The following is a 16,876-nucleotide window of genomic DNA, read 5'->3' on the forward strand; positions in this document are numbered from 1 at the left end:
GGAAATTGGGGGGAAAAAGAAAAGAAACACTCTTCTTCATTCCCAGAGAAAGAATGAAAGTTACACTGATGGCCGAGTGTGGCAGCTCACGCGTGTAATCCCAGCACTTTGGGAGGCCGAGGCGGGTGGATCACTCGAGGTCAGGAGTTTGTAACCAACCTGGCCAACATGGTGAAACCTTGTCTCTACTAAAAACACAAAAATTAGCCAGGCATGGTGGCAGGCTCCTATAATCCCAGCTACTCGGAAGGCTGAGGCAGGAGAATTGCTTGAACCCAGGAGGCAGAAGTTGCAGTGAGCTGAGATCACACCACTGCACTCCAGTCTAGGCAAAAGAGTGAGACTGTCTCAAAAAAAAAAAAAAAAAAAAAAAAAAAAAGCAATAAAAAAGAAGAAAGTTGCGCTGATGAACAATATGAAGGTATGCCCATACTCATTGCCAGGGGAGGCAACATGCTGTTGTCATCCTGAATTCAAAACTGACTCTGTTACTGACTATCTGTGTGGCTTTAAGCAGATAATGCTCTATGTTTCCATTTTCCCTATGAAAATGGAAAAAATACAAACTCTCCATATTTATTGGAGCCCAAAGGAAGCAATGAGTGTCAAGGCATCAAGCACAACGACCAGAATATTATGGGTACCCAAAAATGTTATCTGAATCCACATCTATCTGCAGAGGTAGGACTATAATCTCAGTACCTTGTCTCTTTCTTAACCCCATCCATAACTACACCCAACGTCTACCCTTTCCCAAACGTACTATAAGGGATTTAAAAAAAAAAAGAGGATATGGCATGTCTTACAGAAAAAGAAACATGCACTACAAAAGCATGGCATTTTTGACTGGCTTTATCTTGTTCATGCTGAAACATATGTAGCAAAGGATTAAATGTGTAATATATAAAAACCCATGTAAATTAAGATGTAGAAGAAGAGAGATAATGCACAATTTAAGAAATCTATATCTAATATGCAAAGTAGCGGTAAGTGCTCTGGAGAGGAACAGGCCAGGGCAGGTGGTAGAGATAGGCAGTATAGAACGAGGTAGAGCTCTATGTACTAACAAAATAAAACATCTATTGTGTGGTTATGTTTTGAAAGGTTACACAGCAAACTGGTAACAATGGTTACCTCTTGAGAATATAGGAGAATTTGGATGGTACAATAAGGGAAATTTCATTTTTTACTCTGTATAGTTAAATTATTACCTAATTTTTAAAAATCAGACACATGTAATTTTTTTGTAATAAAAAAGTAGAATTTTAAAAAATGACAGGAACCACAGCAGAGCTTGATCTGTTTTATAGCACCTTATCTACACATTAACTCATATCCGGTGTCTTAGTGCCAGTGAAAATTAATTTCAACTAAACAAGTCTCCTTCATGTTGTCCAACACTGCCCGTTTGTCAAACTCTCCAATCCAGGCCTTCCTGCTCCCCACTCATCTCCCCAGTGGCCACTCCATACACCGTGAATTACAGAATTCCAAAGCAAGACAACTAGAATCATGGCTAGAATCACTTTTAGTTGTCAATATGGTGTCAAATCATGTTCCATCTTCCTTCACAATATCTCTTCCATTATCATCAGTCTTTTCTTATCTGGATTATTTCTACTTCTCTCCTGACACCTTAGTTTGAGCATAACAACCCAGAGGTGTTATTACCACAACTATTTTCTGGAAGCAGTGTTGACTAAAGTGCCCCCTTACTCAAAATGTCTTTATTCAAAAACTGAACTGAGAATTTGGCACAAGTCTCATTTCTCTTTAAAATTCCTTCATAGAACTTCTTAGAGTGCATAACCACATTCCCTCTTGCCAATTACCAGAAAAAAAAATTCTTAAAAAACAAAAAAAATGGTCTATCAGGGACAGAGTTGTTCAAATTCTCCTTTGTTTTATCCTTTGTGTTCCCAGGCTACCATTAGCTTATCAATGCTAACCATAGTGAGGGTAGACAAAAAGATTCTCTTTCTGCTTAAATTAAACAACATTCTCAATAAAACTATCAAACATCCTGAAATTGATCAACATACAGTTGATAAAAATTTATTGATCTAAAAGAGATAAGATCATCACGGGTGCCGTGACCCACACCTATAATCCTAGCACTTTGGGAGGCCAAGGAAGGGCAGATCACTTGAAGCCAGGAGTTCGAGACCAGCCTGGCCAACATGGTGAAAACCCATCTCTACTAAAAACACAAAAATTAGCCAGGCGTGGTGGCGTGCACCTGTAATCCCAGCTACTTGAGAGGCTGATGCACGAGAATCACTTGAACCCAGAAGAGTGGAGGTTGCAATTAGCCAAGATTGCACCACAGCACTCCAGCCTGGGTGACAGAGTGAGACTCTGTGTCAAAAAAAAAAAAAAAAAAAAGAAAAAAAAACAAGAAAGAAAGATAAAAAACATCAGCTTCTTACTTTTCAGAACAAAATTAAGAGATGATAGTGAAGAAGGTGAACATACAGAGCATGGAATTATAATGCCTATATTTGGCATACTTACTAACAGTATTAAAAGCTAAATATAGATAAGTATTGTAGCTGGGGTAAAAAAATAGACTAAAATGAGGCTATATAAACATCAAAATTCAGATTCATAAATTCCTTCTTAGGCAAACAGGATGTAGTGTTAAAAGTCAAAATAAAATAAACTTTAACAAGAACAGAAGAGGGATTCCTCTTTCCAAGGATGACTTAGATTCTAAATCTATAACCAAGTCCTTTTATGACATGAATTATAAGGAAATAACTTAATGTCATGAGCCTGCAAATATCTATTAAAGTGGATGTTTTCTAAACCAACAGACAGACAAGAAAAGCAAATGTAGTGACTCAGACATCATGCCTTATTAAGTCTTGGAAACATCTCCAAAAATCACATCACAAATTTAAAAAAATATATGATTAACATGTTCTCTACAGGATGAGTTACAATGTTTTAAATCCTTTCCTAAAAGCAAAAGGAAGAAAATGAACCTGGCATATTACATTACTGATGAAATTGTGCTGTGTGCAAATAATAGTTCTTTATAGATGTTCAGTGACATTTTTGATGGATTGCTTACTACACAGAAGGCAATATATTATTAAATAAAATTCAATGGAATGAATCCAATGGGTATGTATGCACACTTTAAGCATTAAAAAAAAAAGCAAAATCTTTTCTATTAACCTTAGTCATTACCTTTGATCCAAACATGTGACAGGCCAAATTTAATAGATACCCTCACGGAAGTGTTGGTGATTATCAACATATACAGGACCATAACATTTAGGTGTCTTTACTTTTAAAGATCGTAATAACATCAACTATGATAATCACTATCATTCATTTAGCGCTCAGTATGAGCCAGGTAAGGTACCACATGATTCACTATCATTATTTCATTAAGTCCTCACAATGGCCACATGGAGGTGGTGAAATTATACACCCACTCTACAGATGAGGAAACTGAGGCTTAGATAGGCTAAGTTAACCGGGTCACTTGGTTTACCATGATTTTAACTTGAGATTATCTTATTTTAGAGGTCCTGTCCTTTTTAAACTGCTCATTTAATTATGCATTATACATGCAATTGAAGAGTGAGAGAGAAAAGCATATTGTGGGAGGTCCGGATAAATCTGCATTTTCCAAAACTTACTGTGTGATCAGTATGTGATCTGTATCCAACTAAGGGCTTAATACACCTCCTGGAGATTTTATCTCATGGCAACTTGCTTGGATCAGCTAAGATAAATCAAGAGTATCTTTCTGGATTGGTTTTTCCCTTCCATAAAAGAAGAGATACCAATCTTGAAAACCACTTTAGAGTCTCAGATTAGGGAGTGGAACCTACCCTTTGAATTTCTGTATGGATTTATAAAGTCATCACATGGCTAAGGTTTCATACTGGTCATTAATCAGAATTCATAGCTTAGACAGTCTTATTAGACTTTACTTTGTTGGGAGGTTGTCCTGAAAAATTAAATGCTGAAAATTGGGAAACTTTTCCAGTTTGTGCAAGATAAGACAAAGTCTTAAATAAAATACAGAGAATCAAAATACTGCAGGGTATTATTTCATGATCTTTGCATTATTTGATTTGTAGAATAACAATGGGAGGAAGTAGTACAACGACTAAAAGGATTTTTTGGTTCGTTTTTTTCTAATTGAACTTACTTTCAACAAGAAGGCTAGTTTTTTCTTCTGTTCTTCCAGCCGCATGCTGGCTGATTTCCATTTCTCTTGGATTTCAGCGAGTTCGGCCTGCAAGGCGGCCTCAGCACCACTGTCTGCCGAGAGAAGGAGTTGCTTGCCAGCCTCCACAGTCAGGATGTAGCTGCCTTGTTGCCGCAGAAACACCTTTTCTTTGAACTGAAAGGAACCATAGCTTTTTATTTTCTCATTCTTTCTTTCATCGTTTCCTTCCCATAAGGATTTTTAAATGGCCCTAACTTTTGCCCTCTTTCATCCAGCAAGCATTTACTGTAGTGGTGCTTTGCACTTGCATGCACCAGTGAATAAATGAGTGAGAATACAATGGAGACAGGCTTAGTTTCTGTCTCCAAGGTAAGTACGATTGATGCAATAAGATAACCACTCTCTAAGATTGATGCGTGGGAATACAGAGGGACATCTGACCCAGCAGGGGGCGCATCAAGAGGCAGAGAGGCTTCCTCAGAGCAGTAAAGGCTGAATGAGTCTTGCGAGACATGAACTTCACCAGATTAAGAAGGACCTGGTGCGGTGAGATGAGTGTGATCAGGAGTGGAGGAGAGGACACCTTCTCACAGACAAATGAGGATGCGCACATTCACTATATGAGAAAAATATGATAAATTCAGGAAACTAAGTATGGTTTTCAGTGGCTGGAGTGTGGACGGCATGTGAGAGAGTGGTAGGAGATGAGGCCAGACGACATCTTGCAGAAATTTGGTTTTTATACTAAAAGTGACTGGGGTTCACAGAAGAATATTGATGTTGGGATTAAAGTTTTAATAAAAGCACTCAGGAATCGAGTAAAAGTAGAATGGAAGAAGGGTGTGTGTTGGATATACTAAGATTAGGAAGCTATTGTCTATCTGGGCAAGAAATCGCGAGCACCTAACCAAGGCAGTGGCAGCAGGGATGCAGAGTTAGGGAGATTAGATAAGGGGGTGATAGACAAGGAGAAGTATAGCTCTCAAATTATTCTAGGATTCCTAGACTAATGGCACTTCCTGGAAGTGTGATGGAAAAGGGAGAAAAGTTGGTCCAGAGATCACAGGTTCTGCTGGGACCCACAGGGTACAAGGCATCTGTGATGCACATAGACATAAACTCAAAAGGTGGTTGGAAACACAAGTCGAAAGCACAGCAGGTAAATATGACCAGAAGATACGAATATGCCCCTTCTCTGCTGGCAGGGGGCAGTTGAAGTCCTGTCTGCGAATGAGGGCTTTCAGAGAAATTTGGAGGAGAAACGAACCAAAGAACAGTGACTTTAAGGGAAGAGGAACCCATTGGATACACTGGGGAGAACTCACTGGAGTGACAGGAGATATCTGTCTAAGATGCTAGAAGCCTGAAGGTAAGGGGCAACCTGGAAATGAACAAAGAACTCAAACAGGACACGGCTTCCTGTCTTCTTTGGAGTACTCAAGTTACGTGTTTAAATTGCTCAAGAATAAAATGTATGCAAGCAACATGAAGTTTTTCTTCCCTTGCCATTACCTTTTCATCCCTGCTGGGATTTAGTGAGCTGCGGCAGGCCATAGTGTGTGAAGTGTAAGCAGCCTTTGTGAGAGGCTGGGGCTTACTATCATTTCACCATTAGATATGGGCTTTGTATTGCAACCATTTTGTATATTTCTGTTGACATTTGAGAACAATGTTTGTCCCAGTTGCAATGTCACTCTAGAGTCCTTTTGAAAAACCGAGGCGAAGGTAAAGTGTGCGGTGGAAATGCCTAAGAGGTGTGAGAACACTGTGTTTTGCATCTTACCTGCACTTCATCAAAGAGGGTCCTTGCTTGTTGCAGTGGTATAGGAACACTTCCGAGACCACTCATGGGGAGGTAGGACACTTCAACCAACCATTTACGAAGCTTTTCTGCCATCTCCCTATAGCGCTGCCACTGGCGAATCTGGCTGTCAATGATCCCCCGCCTCTGCTGGGCCCTGCGAATCACTCCCTGCCATTGATTACTGAGGAGTGTCAATTTCAGGTTGAATTCATCTCTAGTGAAGAAATAATCACATGGTAAAAAAACACTGTTATCTTGGATGCAGTTACGCAATCAGCCAGTGTATACACTGTCAACAACCCTAAGCCCTGAGAAGTGATCTAGGGCGGTGGTTTTCGAATATCATGCCATGATCTCTTACTGGGTTTTGGGTCTATTGCGATTAATTTTTAAAATTAAACTACCAGTGTTTGCAAATGGTGAGTGTTTTCATGTCTCAGCATAGGTTGAAGGCAAATATACAATAAGGTTATTGTCCTTCACTGTCTCCCTGAGAGCATGAGAGGGGAGGAGTGGACAGCTGCAGGTGCAACGGGAATAGCTGCAAATCCTAAGCAGCTCCATAGCAACATGTGCAGCTCGTGATGATGATATCGTCTTGTGGGCCACACTGCAGGAAAATGTGTGGAACAAGGCTTATGTAGAACCTCTGTCTTCAGTTCGAATCATAAGCCACTTGAATCAAATTATGTAATTTAAAAAGATTTTTTAAAAACTGTACTCCATAAACTCTCTCAGTATTCCCTCACAATAAACAGCACCAACCTTTAGCAAATCATTCCAGACATTCATCTGAATTATCTCTTCTACATTGTAGGCTGACTTCACTTTATTCTTAGAAAGATGAAAACTTGTTATCATAGTCTGTATAAATGTCATTAATATATTTAGAAATAATAAATTTTACTTAATATTTCTCAAGTTCAGGCTAAAGTATATCAGATCTTCTAACGTGTTCTTACCTCTCTGTTTTCTAGCTTTAAAAAAATATAGGTAGTTCTTTATTATGTTTTATTTAATATTTAATTTATGGCTCTAGAACTGGCTAGTAAGAGTCTGTCCCGCATCAAACAGAATGAGTTTCTATGTAGATTACAGTGTTATTCACACATAAAGTGCAAGTAATGTTGCACTTTAATACTAAATACTTGCACTTCTCTATTATAATAGTTTTGCTTTTCTTCCTCAGATATACTATCCTCTTCTCTTGAGGGTAGCATCAACTTTGAATTGGACTTACTATTCTGAACTTGTATCTTCTTGAAACTTCCTATTATCCAGAACCACTATAAACTTTGATTTTGTAACCAAATGTGCTGTTAGTCCTAGAAACTTATTTAATGACTCAACTTAAACAAAAGATGAATAACACACAGACAATGTCAACAAAGCAAGTATTAAAAATAAAATGTACTAAGTAAAGCCTCTGCAAAAAATTTCGTATGCCCTCTCATCTTAAAAATAGATCCATAATGGGCCGGGCTCGGTGACTCACGTCTTTAATCCTAGCACCTTGGGAGGCCAAGGTGGGTGGATCACCTGAGGTCAGGAGTTTGAGACCAGCCTGGCCAACATGGCAAAATCCCATCTCTATTAAAAATACAAAAATTAGCCGGGCGTGGTGGTGCGTGCCTGTATTCCCAGCTACTTGGGAAGCTGAGACAGGAGAATCACTTGAACCCAGAAGGCGGAGGTTGCAGTGAGCCGAGATAGCGCCACTTCACTCTAGCCTGAGCGAAAGAGCAAGACACTGCCTCAAAAAAAAAAAAAAAAAATCCATGTGATAGCTACTTAGATTTTGATGATGACTTCTGTTTTTGAAAGGGAATTTTGCTGTATTAATCAATGCACTAGCATTCAAATGTGATGAATTAGGTTCATGATACTTCCCTAAAAGTTACAAGCATCTGTCATCGCAGAAAATGTACAACTCCAGGACTTGAGAATATCGTATAATTTTGCTTTCCCTACCAGGTAACCATCCAAGGCCTCTTAGGATTCCCCACCCTCTCTTGATACAACCAAGCTGTCCCAAACTACCTGCCAGCATGAGGAATTACTTAAAACATGACACTGTTCCCTGTGCTGAACTTGAAGCTCTAAAAAACGTAACTCATAAATTAACTTTCAGAACAAAATACACTTGCAATCTGAGGCCTTCTTATTGTCAGTAGGCTCTAATCTGATTTTTTTTCCCTTCAACTTTCAAAATTCTTTACCCCCAAGTCTAACCTCCCATTTTCATCTCTTTGGTGTATTTTCCCTAAATGTTAGTATTGAAAAGTTAATAGATGCTGGCTTGCATGTGAGTATTTAATTTTTATTTTACTTAATGACTCAAACATTTAAATATTGTTATAGAGTTGGCTAAGAAATGATAAAGCAAAAGATAAAAGTTAATTGTATTTGAATTTGTTTTATTTTCAAGGCCTTAAATTCTCAGGAAAGCTCACATTTAAGTTTGGCTTACTTAGAATAGAATAAATATAATATCACATTCTGTTGTTCCGAGCTTAACCATGAAGATCTTTTATGTACTTCCAAAGAAATAGCCACTTAAAACTGAAATTGCTTCTACAACATTAAAGACAAAACTCTCAATAAAAATAATTTATTTTTTGAAAAAATATCAAGTTAATTTTAGTCACAACTACTGGTTCCCAAACATGAGAAAGGTATACATATGTAATAGAACACATGAGGCTAATACTCCAAATACCACCACGGAAAGTCGATTAGATAAAGTAAATATTGTTCCTAGGAAATGTAAATATAGTATGAAATTGTCATTTCTCATACCATAAATATGGGGAGAAGCTAAATTTTTACCTCTCCATTTTTAATAACGAGATAATTTGCTATTGTAAATGAAAAGGAAGAAAAGATTTCAGGCGGCATGTAATCTGACTTAAGGTAGCAAACCATTTTCAAACACAGAATTCTCATGGCATGAGAAAGCTGGCTGGTATGATCCAGTACTGACTGAAAACCAGACACGAGCTCCAGGCCTGATTCTGCTGCTACTTAGTTCTGCGACCTTAGTCAAATCAGTTCACATTTGTGGATTTCGGGTTTTTCATCTATAAGTAAGAGAGATGGGCTAGTGATCTCTATGCTCCTTTTACAAAAAAATGTCTGTAAGTATATAAGAATATTAGAAGCATCTGTTTACAAACCGTTGATAGGTCATTGATATGGTTCATGCTGATCTATTCATTAATTCCATTTCCTACAGATGACTAGTGAAGGTTGGCTAGGTGATTTCCAATTACTCTATGCCCTTCATATAATATAATAGCAGCTCTCTAAAAAGATTCAATACTCAGTCATTTCAGAGATTGAGACAAGTTTCTCCTCCAATTACTGAGGCTCCACTACAGTTCAATTGCCTCAGGAAGATTGGATATATGCCCTCTAATCTGCTCATTAAAAAGAAAATGACTAATTTACTGGAACCTTTCTTTGTAATAATTTATCAAAGATCCTACCTGTCATCAACTTGACCTTGTTCTAGAAGACGTTGCCCATCAATAATGATTGAGTGCAAAATCTGCTGACGACTGAACATCTCGGCTTGAAACAACTACAATTTAAAAAAAAGAAGAACATACTTTAGAGTTCCTAATTTTAGTGATCGGTTCTCTGATAACTTTCCAAATATTCTACTTTTCACAAGACTATGAAAGCTATCACCAGCTGAACCAGAAAATGTGTGAAATCCTGCAGTTTAGGAATCATTTATTTTTAAATCATCAATTAAGATACACTCAAAGATAAAGTTTAGTGTTTGGTTTACTAAAACTAGATGACCAAAAGTAGAATTATATTTCTCTTCTTTCTTTCAAAAACACCTAATAAAGTAAGTTAATGCACAATTTGTTTTCTGGTTTATTTTGTGTATAAAATATGATCCATATTCAAAACTTAGAGAATAGCTTAGGACCGTTAAAGAAGTCAAAGAAAAAAAAAAGCCTAGTCTTTTTCTGTCTTTTAAAACTCACTGTTTTTAAGTTTTAAATTTTACAATTAATAAATTTGAATAAACTTATTTCACTATTTTAAAACATTCAACAGAAGGTCCTTCGAATTATTTCTGCTGTTTTTTAAACAACTTTATTGAGTAACAATTCACACACCATACAATTCACTCATTTAAAATGTTCAATTTAGTGGTGTTTATTATATTTACAGACTTTACAATCATTACCACAATCAATTTTAGAATTTTCATTGCCCCAAAAAGAAAGTCCATCCTCATTAGCAATCACTCCCCATTTCTTCCCAATCCTCCAGCCTTCAGCAACCACTAATCTATTTTATGTCTCTATGAATTACCTACTCTGCACATTTCTTATAAATGGAATCTTGCAATATGTAGTCTTTTGTGACTGGTTTCTTTCCCTTGGCATAATGTTTCCAAGGTTCATACATGTTGCAACATATATCAGTACCTTATTCCTTTTTATTGCGAATAGTATTCTATTATATAGACATTTCACATTTTATTTATCCATTTATCAGTTGATGGACATTTGGGTTGTCTCCACCTTTTGGCTATTATGACTAATGGTCCTATAAATAATGTACTTATACAAGTTTTTGTGTGGACACATATTTTCATTTATCCTGAGTATATACCTAGGAGTGGAATTGCTGGGTTATATGATTACTCTATGTAACTCTATATGGTAACTCTATGTTAACTGTTTTCCAAAGCAGCTTCACCATTTTACATTCCCATCAGCAATGTATTAGGGTTCCAATTCCTTTACACCCTCACCAAAATTTGCTATTTTTTCATTATAGTCATCCTTGTGGGTGTGAGATGCAATCTCATTGTAGTTTTTTTTCTATTATTTCACCATCTGTCAATTCAATAAAACTGGATTTAAAAATACCTTAGATATCTTTAAATTTTCTGTTTAAAAAATTCTGAATTAAGTTTTTCTTTTCTCTTAGGTAAGACCTATCTCTCCATGTGCATATAATTCATAAATACACAAACTGACCTAGTTATACCGGTAAATAGCAACATAAGGATTAACAGTGGGCAAATTTATTAATTTACTTTGTGTATATAGTTCTTCTCCCTCTTTGTTTCTTAAGAAATAATTATAATGCAATTTAATCAAGAGGTACACCTGGAGACATTTGATAGATTGATTTCCTGGTATGAAATTCATATACGCTCTTTGAAGATCACAAAATTTTTAAAGACTTTTGATCAAAGCATTGTCTCTTAAGCAATTGTCCTTGGCAATATTAAAGTAGTCTCTAACCCAGTTTGAAAATTGTCTAACTATCTATACACGTTCCACCAACTTTGCCTGTCTCGAGTAAGTAGCCTTTAACCACAATTCTGGCATTATACTTTACAAGGAACTGAAGGTTGACACGTGCTTATAAACAATCATGGAGCAGCAAATAGGACTACATTTTTATAATTAAGTTATCAAAACCTCAAGCTTAAGAAAGAAGGCAAAATGATGCGTGCATTTGGACACTCGTGCAAAGGGCATGATTTTAATTCTCCCACACAGCATTTCGTAGCATCTTCCAAGGGCCTAAAAATTTCTTATTACCCCCAAATCTACTGATACAACTTACCTCGTGTGCTCTCTGCTGTTCCAAAAGGTGCTGATAATTTCCTGAAATCTCTACTGCTAACTTTTGTTCTGTCTGAACTAGGAATTCCATCCATGTTTCACATTTTTCCAAGAAAGTCTGATGTTGTAGCAAAAATGACTGCAACTTGCTGAAAGAACAAACAGCAAGGAACAATGGTTATTTCGCTGCTTATTCTTACATCTCTAGCATATAAAACCAGATTAAATAATCTCTGTGCTCAATTCTAATTGGACCACCACAAAGCTTTCATGTTAGGTGGTAAAATTTTTTTAAAAAAGAAGAAAGAGGCCAGTTGCAGTGGCTCATGCCTGTAATCCCAGCACTTTGGGAGACTGAGGTGGGCAGATCACCTGAGGTCAGGAGTTGTAGACCAGCCTGGTCAACATGGTGAAACCCCATCTCTACTAAAAATACAAAAATTAGCCGGGTGTGGTGGTGTGTGACTGTAATCCCAGCTACTTGGGATGCTGAGACAGGAGAATTGCTTGAACCCAACATTGCAGTGAGCCGAGATTGTGCCTTTGCACTCCAGCCTGGGTGACAAGAGTGAAACTCCATCTCAAAAAAAAAAAAAAAAAAAGAAGAAAGAAAGTTGAAAAAATGTAGAAGTTTAAAATGTACCTCTTTTAAAATGATAAAAATTATGTATATGCTTTTAATATATTCTTACTTAAAAGTTTTCTGATTAAAGTGCTATTTAGTACATTAAACATGAGAAACGACTTTACAATTTGAATTTCCCACTTTTAGTTCAAATTTTGTCAGTGTTATGGGAAAGATCAGAATTTATAAACATACACAAGTCATGAGCTTATATTCTATTGATACATTGGTGCTATGGTGTGAATGTATCCCTTCCATAATTCAGGTGATGAAACTTCGCGGTGAATGTTGGTAGTATTCTGAGGCAGAGCCTTTACACGGTGATTAGGCCATGAGGACTCCTCCTTTGTGAATGGGATTAAGAGTCTTTTAAAAGAAGATTCACACAGCGTTCAGCACTGTTGTCCTTCTGCCTTCCACTGTGTGAGGACACAGCAACTCTCCCCTCCTGAGGATGCAGCAAAACCTGCCCTCTTGACCATCCTGGCTAACATGGTGAAACCCCGTCTCTACTAAAAATACAAAAAATTAGCCGGGCGTGGTAGTGGGCGCCTGTAGTCCCAGCTACTCGGGAGGCTGAGGCAGGAGAATGGCGTGAACCCAGGAGGTGGAACTTGCAGTGAGCCGAGATCGCGCCACTGCACTCCAGCCTGGGCGACAAAGCAAGACTCCGTCTCAAAAAAATAAAAATAAAAAAATAAAAAAATAAAAAAATAAATAAAAAATAAATAAAAATAAAACCTGCCCTCTTGAAAGCAGAGAGCAGCCCTCACCAGACAACTGAATCTGCTAGCACCTTGACTGCGGACTTCCCAGTCTCCAGAACTGTGAGACTGTTCAACATTTCTGTTCTTTATAAATTATGCATTCTGTGGTATTTTGACATAGCGGCACAAACCAGACTAAGACAACTGGAGCAACCAAGACATCTCTTGTTTACTCTACCTGAATCTTTCTGTAGTCTGAGAGGAGATCAGAGACCAATGGCGGTTCAGATTCTGCATCCTTTTGATTTCCTTATCATTCAAGGGTAACCTATATCCAAGCTCATTTAGACGGTCTAAATCTGGAGCCATGCTGCTGAATTTTAACATCTGTCCCTAGGAGGAAGATTTAAAAGTAGGTTTAGCACCATGGTCAAAAAAGTCAAAACTTTTTCGAAGTGCACAGTAAATTTCTGATTTCAGGAAGTAGCTGGTCTTCGGTCTAGTGGCCTCTGCATTTCTAGGCCACTTACTTACAATCTCTAGGTACAAATAGCGAAAAGCCAAATCTACTATTCAGTCTAAACTGCTGCTGCTGCTGCTATTGCTACTCAAGCCGCTCATTATCCTTTATTGACTACTTACATGTATTCTGTTATTTACTTGATATATTATTTACTTGTATGGATTATACATACAAGTATATTATTTACTTTATTTACACGTATTATATTATTTACTTGATTTTTATTACGTGTATTATATTACATATACTATTTACTTGATTTACTCATATGTAATTATATTACATGTATTATATTATTTACTTGATTTATTTACTCATAGGCAATTCTTGACAGAACTGATTAAGGATGAAAATTATGCTGATAAGTAAAAGACCTTACTTCTTACCATTTATGTTTAATTTGTTCATGCTAATTTCCTCCTTTATTATTCACAACTAACAAAAGTTATAACAGTGATAGCTAACGTTTATTGAGCACTTACTATGAATCAAGCATTGACAAGAGCTTTACAAGTAAGAACTCATTTTATCCTCAAAACGATCACGTAAGATAAGTCATGCTGCTATTCTCTCTTTACAAGGGAGGAAAGGGAGGCACAGAAACTAAGTAAATTGCTCCAGGCCACCCAGCTAGTAAATGGAAGAGGGTAAACGAACCTCCTTGGGTTCTTGCTAGAGAAAATAAGATTTCACTTGAGCTATGAAGTGACCACACATTTTAAGAGCTCTAGTGTTAGATCTCTGACCCCCCACCCCACAGCTGGTGAGACTCAACCAAAAGAGCCATCTATTCTTTCGGATCTCTTCCCTCCCTTCAAACACAGGACAATGTTGTCGGTTCTGGTTTTCCCATGGGTATTCTTACCTCCATCTAGGAAATTGGTTACAGGAAAGAAAAAATGTCAGGCCACCTTTGGCTATGTGTGTGTCTTCTCTTTGCATGTTCTGCAAAAGACTCATGCTTTTTGAAGAAAGAATAATTCTCAAATATTGAAACCAAAATATAACTGTTAAATGGCATAATGTCCATGGGTAGACATCAGCAATGAACAAAATAGCCATGACACAGTCCTTCCCCTCGTGGCACTTACAGGGAATAAGATACTATTCTAGTAGTCAAAAGTGCAACAGTAGTCCCCTACTCACAGGAGTGTAATTAAATGACATGATAGAGCATGGAAGAAAAACAATAGTGTGCTATGAAAATGTGTCACTGGGGGGCCTGGCCCTGGACAGACAGTGGAGACTTTCCTAAGAGAGTGATATTGAACAAAATGACCAGGACTTTACTCTTTTTAGTGAGGAGTGAGCTGACGAGGACAAGAAAACAAATCCAGAGAGAGGAAATATCACGTGCACAGTGGCACTGGAGTGGCTGGAGGGAGAGATGGGCTATGGTGCAACAGAATAAGATCCTCAGGAAAGGTGGAACCAGGATGCCGCCTTGAGAAGCCACATGGTCTTTTCCTTAAGAGCAGTGGGAAAACTTGAGGGCTTTAACCAAGGGAATAATACAATAAAATTTTCATGTCTGTTGAATTATTTTGCTTACTTGATTGAATGTTTAAAATCATTCACAATTGGCAGGGCACAGTGGCTCATGCCTGTAATCCCAGCACTTTGGGAGGCCGAGGCGGGCGGATCACAAGGTCAGGAGTTCGAGACCAGCCTGGCCAACATAGTGAACCGCCCCCCTCTCCATCTCTACTAAAAATACAAAAATTAGCAGGGCATGGTGGCACATGCCTGTAGTCCCAGCTATTTGGGAGGCTGAGGCAGGAGAATTGCTTGCAACTGGGAGGCAGGGGTTGCAGTGAGCCGAGATCGCACCACTGCACTCCAGCCTGTGCAATAGAGCAACACTCTATCTCAAAAAAAAAAAAATTCACAATTAAGTAAAACCTTTTTTTTTTCTTTTTTTAAAGTATTACATTAGGCCAGGTGCAGTGGCTCACGCCTGTAATCCCAGCACTTTGGGAGGCTGAGGAGGGCAGATCACCAGGTCAGGAGATCGAGACCATCCTGGCTAACATGATGAAACCCCGTCTCTACTAAAAATACAAAAAAAAATTAGCCAGGCGTGGTGGACAGTACCTGCAGTCCTAGCTACTCGGGAGGCTGAGGCAAGAGAATGGCGTGAACCTGGGAGGGAGAGCTTGCAGTGAGCCGAGATCGCACCACTGCACTCCAGCCTGGGCGACAGAGCAAGACTCCGTCACAAAAAAAAAAAAAAAAAAAAAAAAAATTATTAAATTATTTTTGATGGACAAATTATAATCGTATATATTTATGGAGTATGATATGATGTTTTCACACAATGTGGAATGATTAAATCAAGCTAATTAAGTAAAACCCTTAAAAAGAACAAAAAAGGTCATTCTGACAGCCAGCAGGAGGGGAGGTTGGGTGAGTGGATGCAGATCTGTGGGAGGCGGCTGTAGGGTCTCAGAGAGATAGGAGTAGCTTGAGCTAGGAGTAGATGATGTTAGAAACAGAGACAAGAGGTTCAAAAGCTAATAGAGAGGTGATGGACTGGGTACAGGAACATGGAGAGGGCCCAGCAGTGGAAAGGAGGAGTGAGGTGGTTTCCAGCGGTGGAAAGAGGGAGGAGTGCGGTGGCTTCCAGGAGTGAGCTGGGAAATCAGCCTGTGCCCACTGCCAGCACACAGTCTACTGTTTGCCAGAGAAAGTCTCACTGGGGGCTCACTCGAAAGAAAGAGTGGGTCTACATCAGCTTTGAGTTTCCCTTAAGATTTTGAAAACAGGGCTGGGTGTGGTTGCTCATGCCTGTAACTCCAGCATTTTGGGAGGCCTGACCTCAGGTGATCAGTTCAAGACCAGTGAAACCTCATCTCTACTAAAAATACAAAAATTAGCCAGGAGTGGTGGCGTGCCCCTGTAATCCTAGCTACTCGGGAGGAAGAGGCAGAATCGCTTGAACCCGGAAAGCAGAGGTTGCAGTGAGCCGAGATCACACCACGGCACTCCAGCCTGGGCGACAGAGTGAGACTCCATCTCAAAAAAAAAAAGAAGATTTTGAAGACAGATGGTAAAAGATCTGGGACTCAGATTTGAACACACTTACCTTAAGTTCTTCCATCCTTTCCTGGATTGTGGAGAGGTCAGATGAGTGGCTAGGGTCCTGCCCTTGTAGTATTTCTTCAGCTTCCACTATCCAGGCCTCCAAAGCTTCTAAACTCTTGGCAAAGGTTTCATAATCAAGAACTCCAGCCTTTTTTTCCACAAAAGAAATTGGTATTTCAGTAAAAAAAAAAAAAAAATTGGTATTTTAATAAAGTCTGGTAAAAGGGCAAGTGGATATTAAAATTATTTTTCATATTCTTGTATCAAATTGCCATTCTCAAGATGTTCCTATAAAAAAAGCTATAACAATTTAAATCTTCTTTATGTAATTTTTC

At 38.2% G+C, this 16,876-nt stretch overlaps 1 protein-coding gene across 25 annotated transcripts in view; it reads right to left on the reverse strand.

The window, feature by feature from the left end:
• The window catches only part of SYNE1 (spectrin repeat containing nuclear envelope protein 1), a 522,579-nt gene that overhangs the window by 80,241 nt on the left and 425,462 nt on the right, over positions 1-16,876 (reverse strand). For all 25 annotated transcript variants that reach the window (XM_055390873.2, XM_019029254.4, XM_055390870.2 and 22 more), the window contains 6 exons: positions 16,543-16,689; positions 13,173-13,327; positions 11,604-11,751; positions 9,485-9,579; positions 5,976-6,210; positions 4,172-4,366 (listed from right to left, as the gene is read on the reverse strand). In XM_055390873.2, the coding sequence (XP_055246848.1) occupies positions 4,172-4,366; positions 5,976-6,210; positions 9,485-9,579; positions 11,604-11,751; positions 13,173-13,327; positions 16,543-16,689 (975 nt within the window). The remainder of the gene's footprint in view (positions 1-4,171; positions 4,367-5,975; positions 6,211-9,484; positions 9,580-11,603; positions 11,752-13,172; positions 13,328-16,542; positions 16,690-16,876) is intronic.

This window comes from Gorilla gorilla, chromosome 5 (genome assembly GCF_029281585.2).
Source record: "Gorilla gorilla gorilla isolate KB3781 chromosome 5, NHGRI_mGorGor1-v2.1_pri, whole genome shotgun sequence".
NCBI classification, from domain to species: domain Eukaryota; kingdom Metazoa; phylum Chordata; class Mammalia; order Primates; family Hominidae; genus Gorilla; species Gorilla gorilla.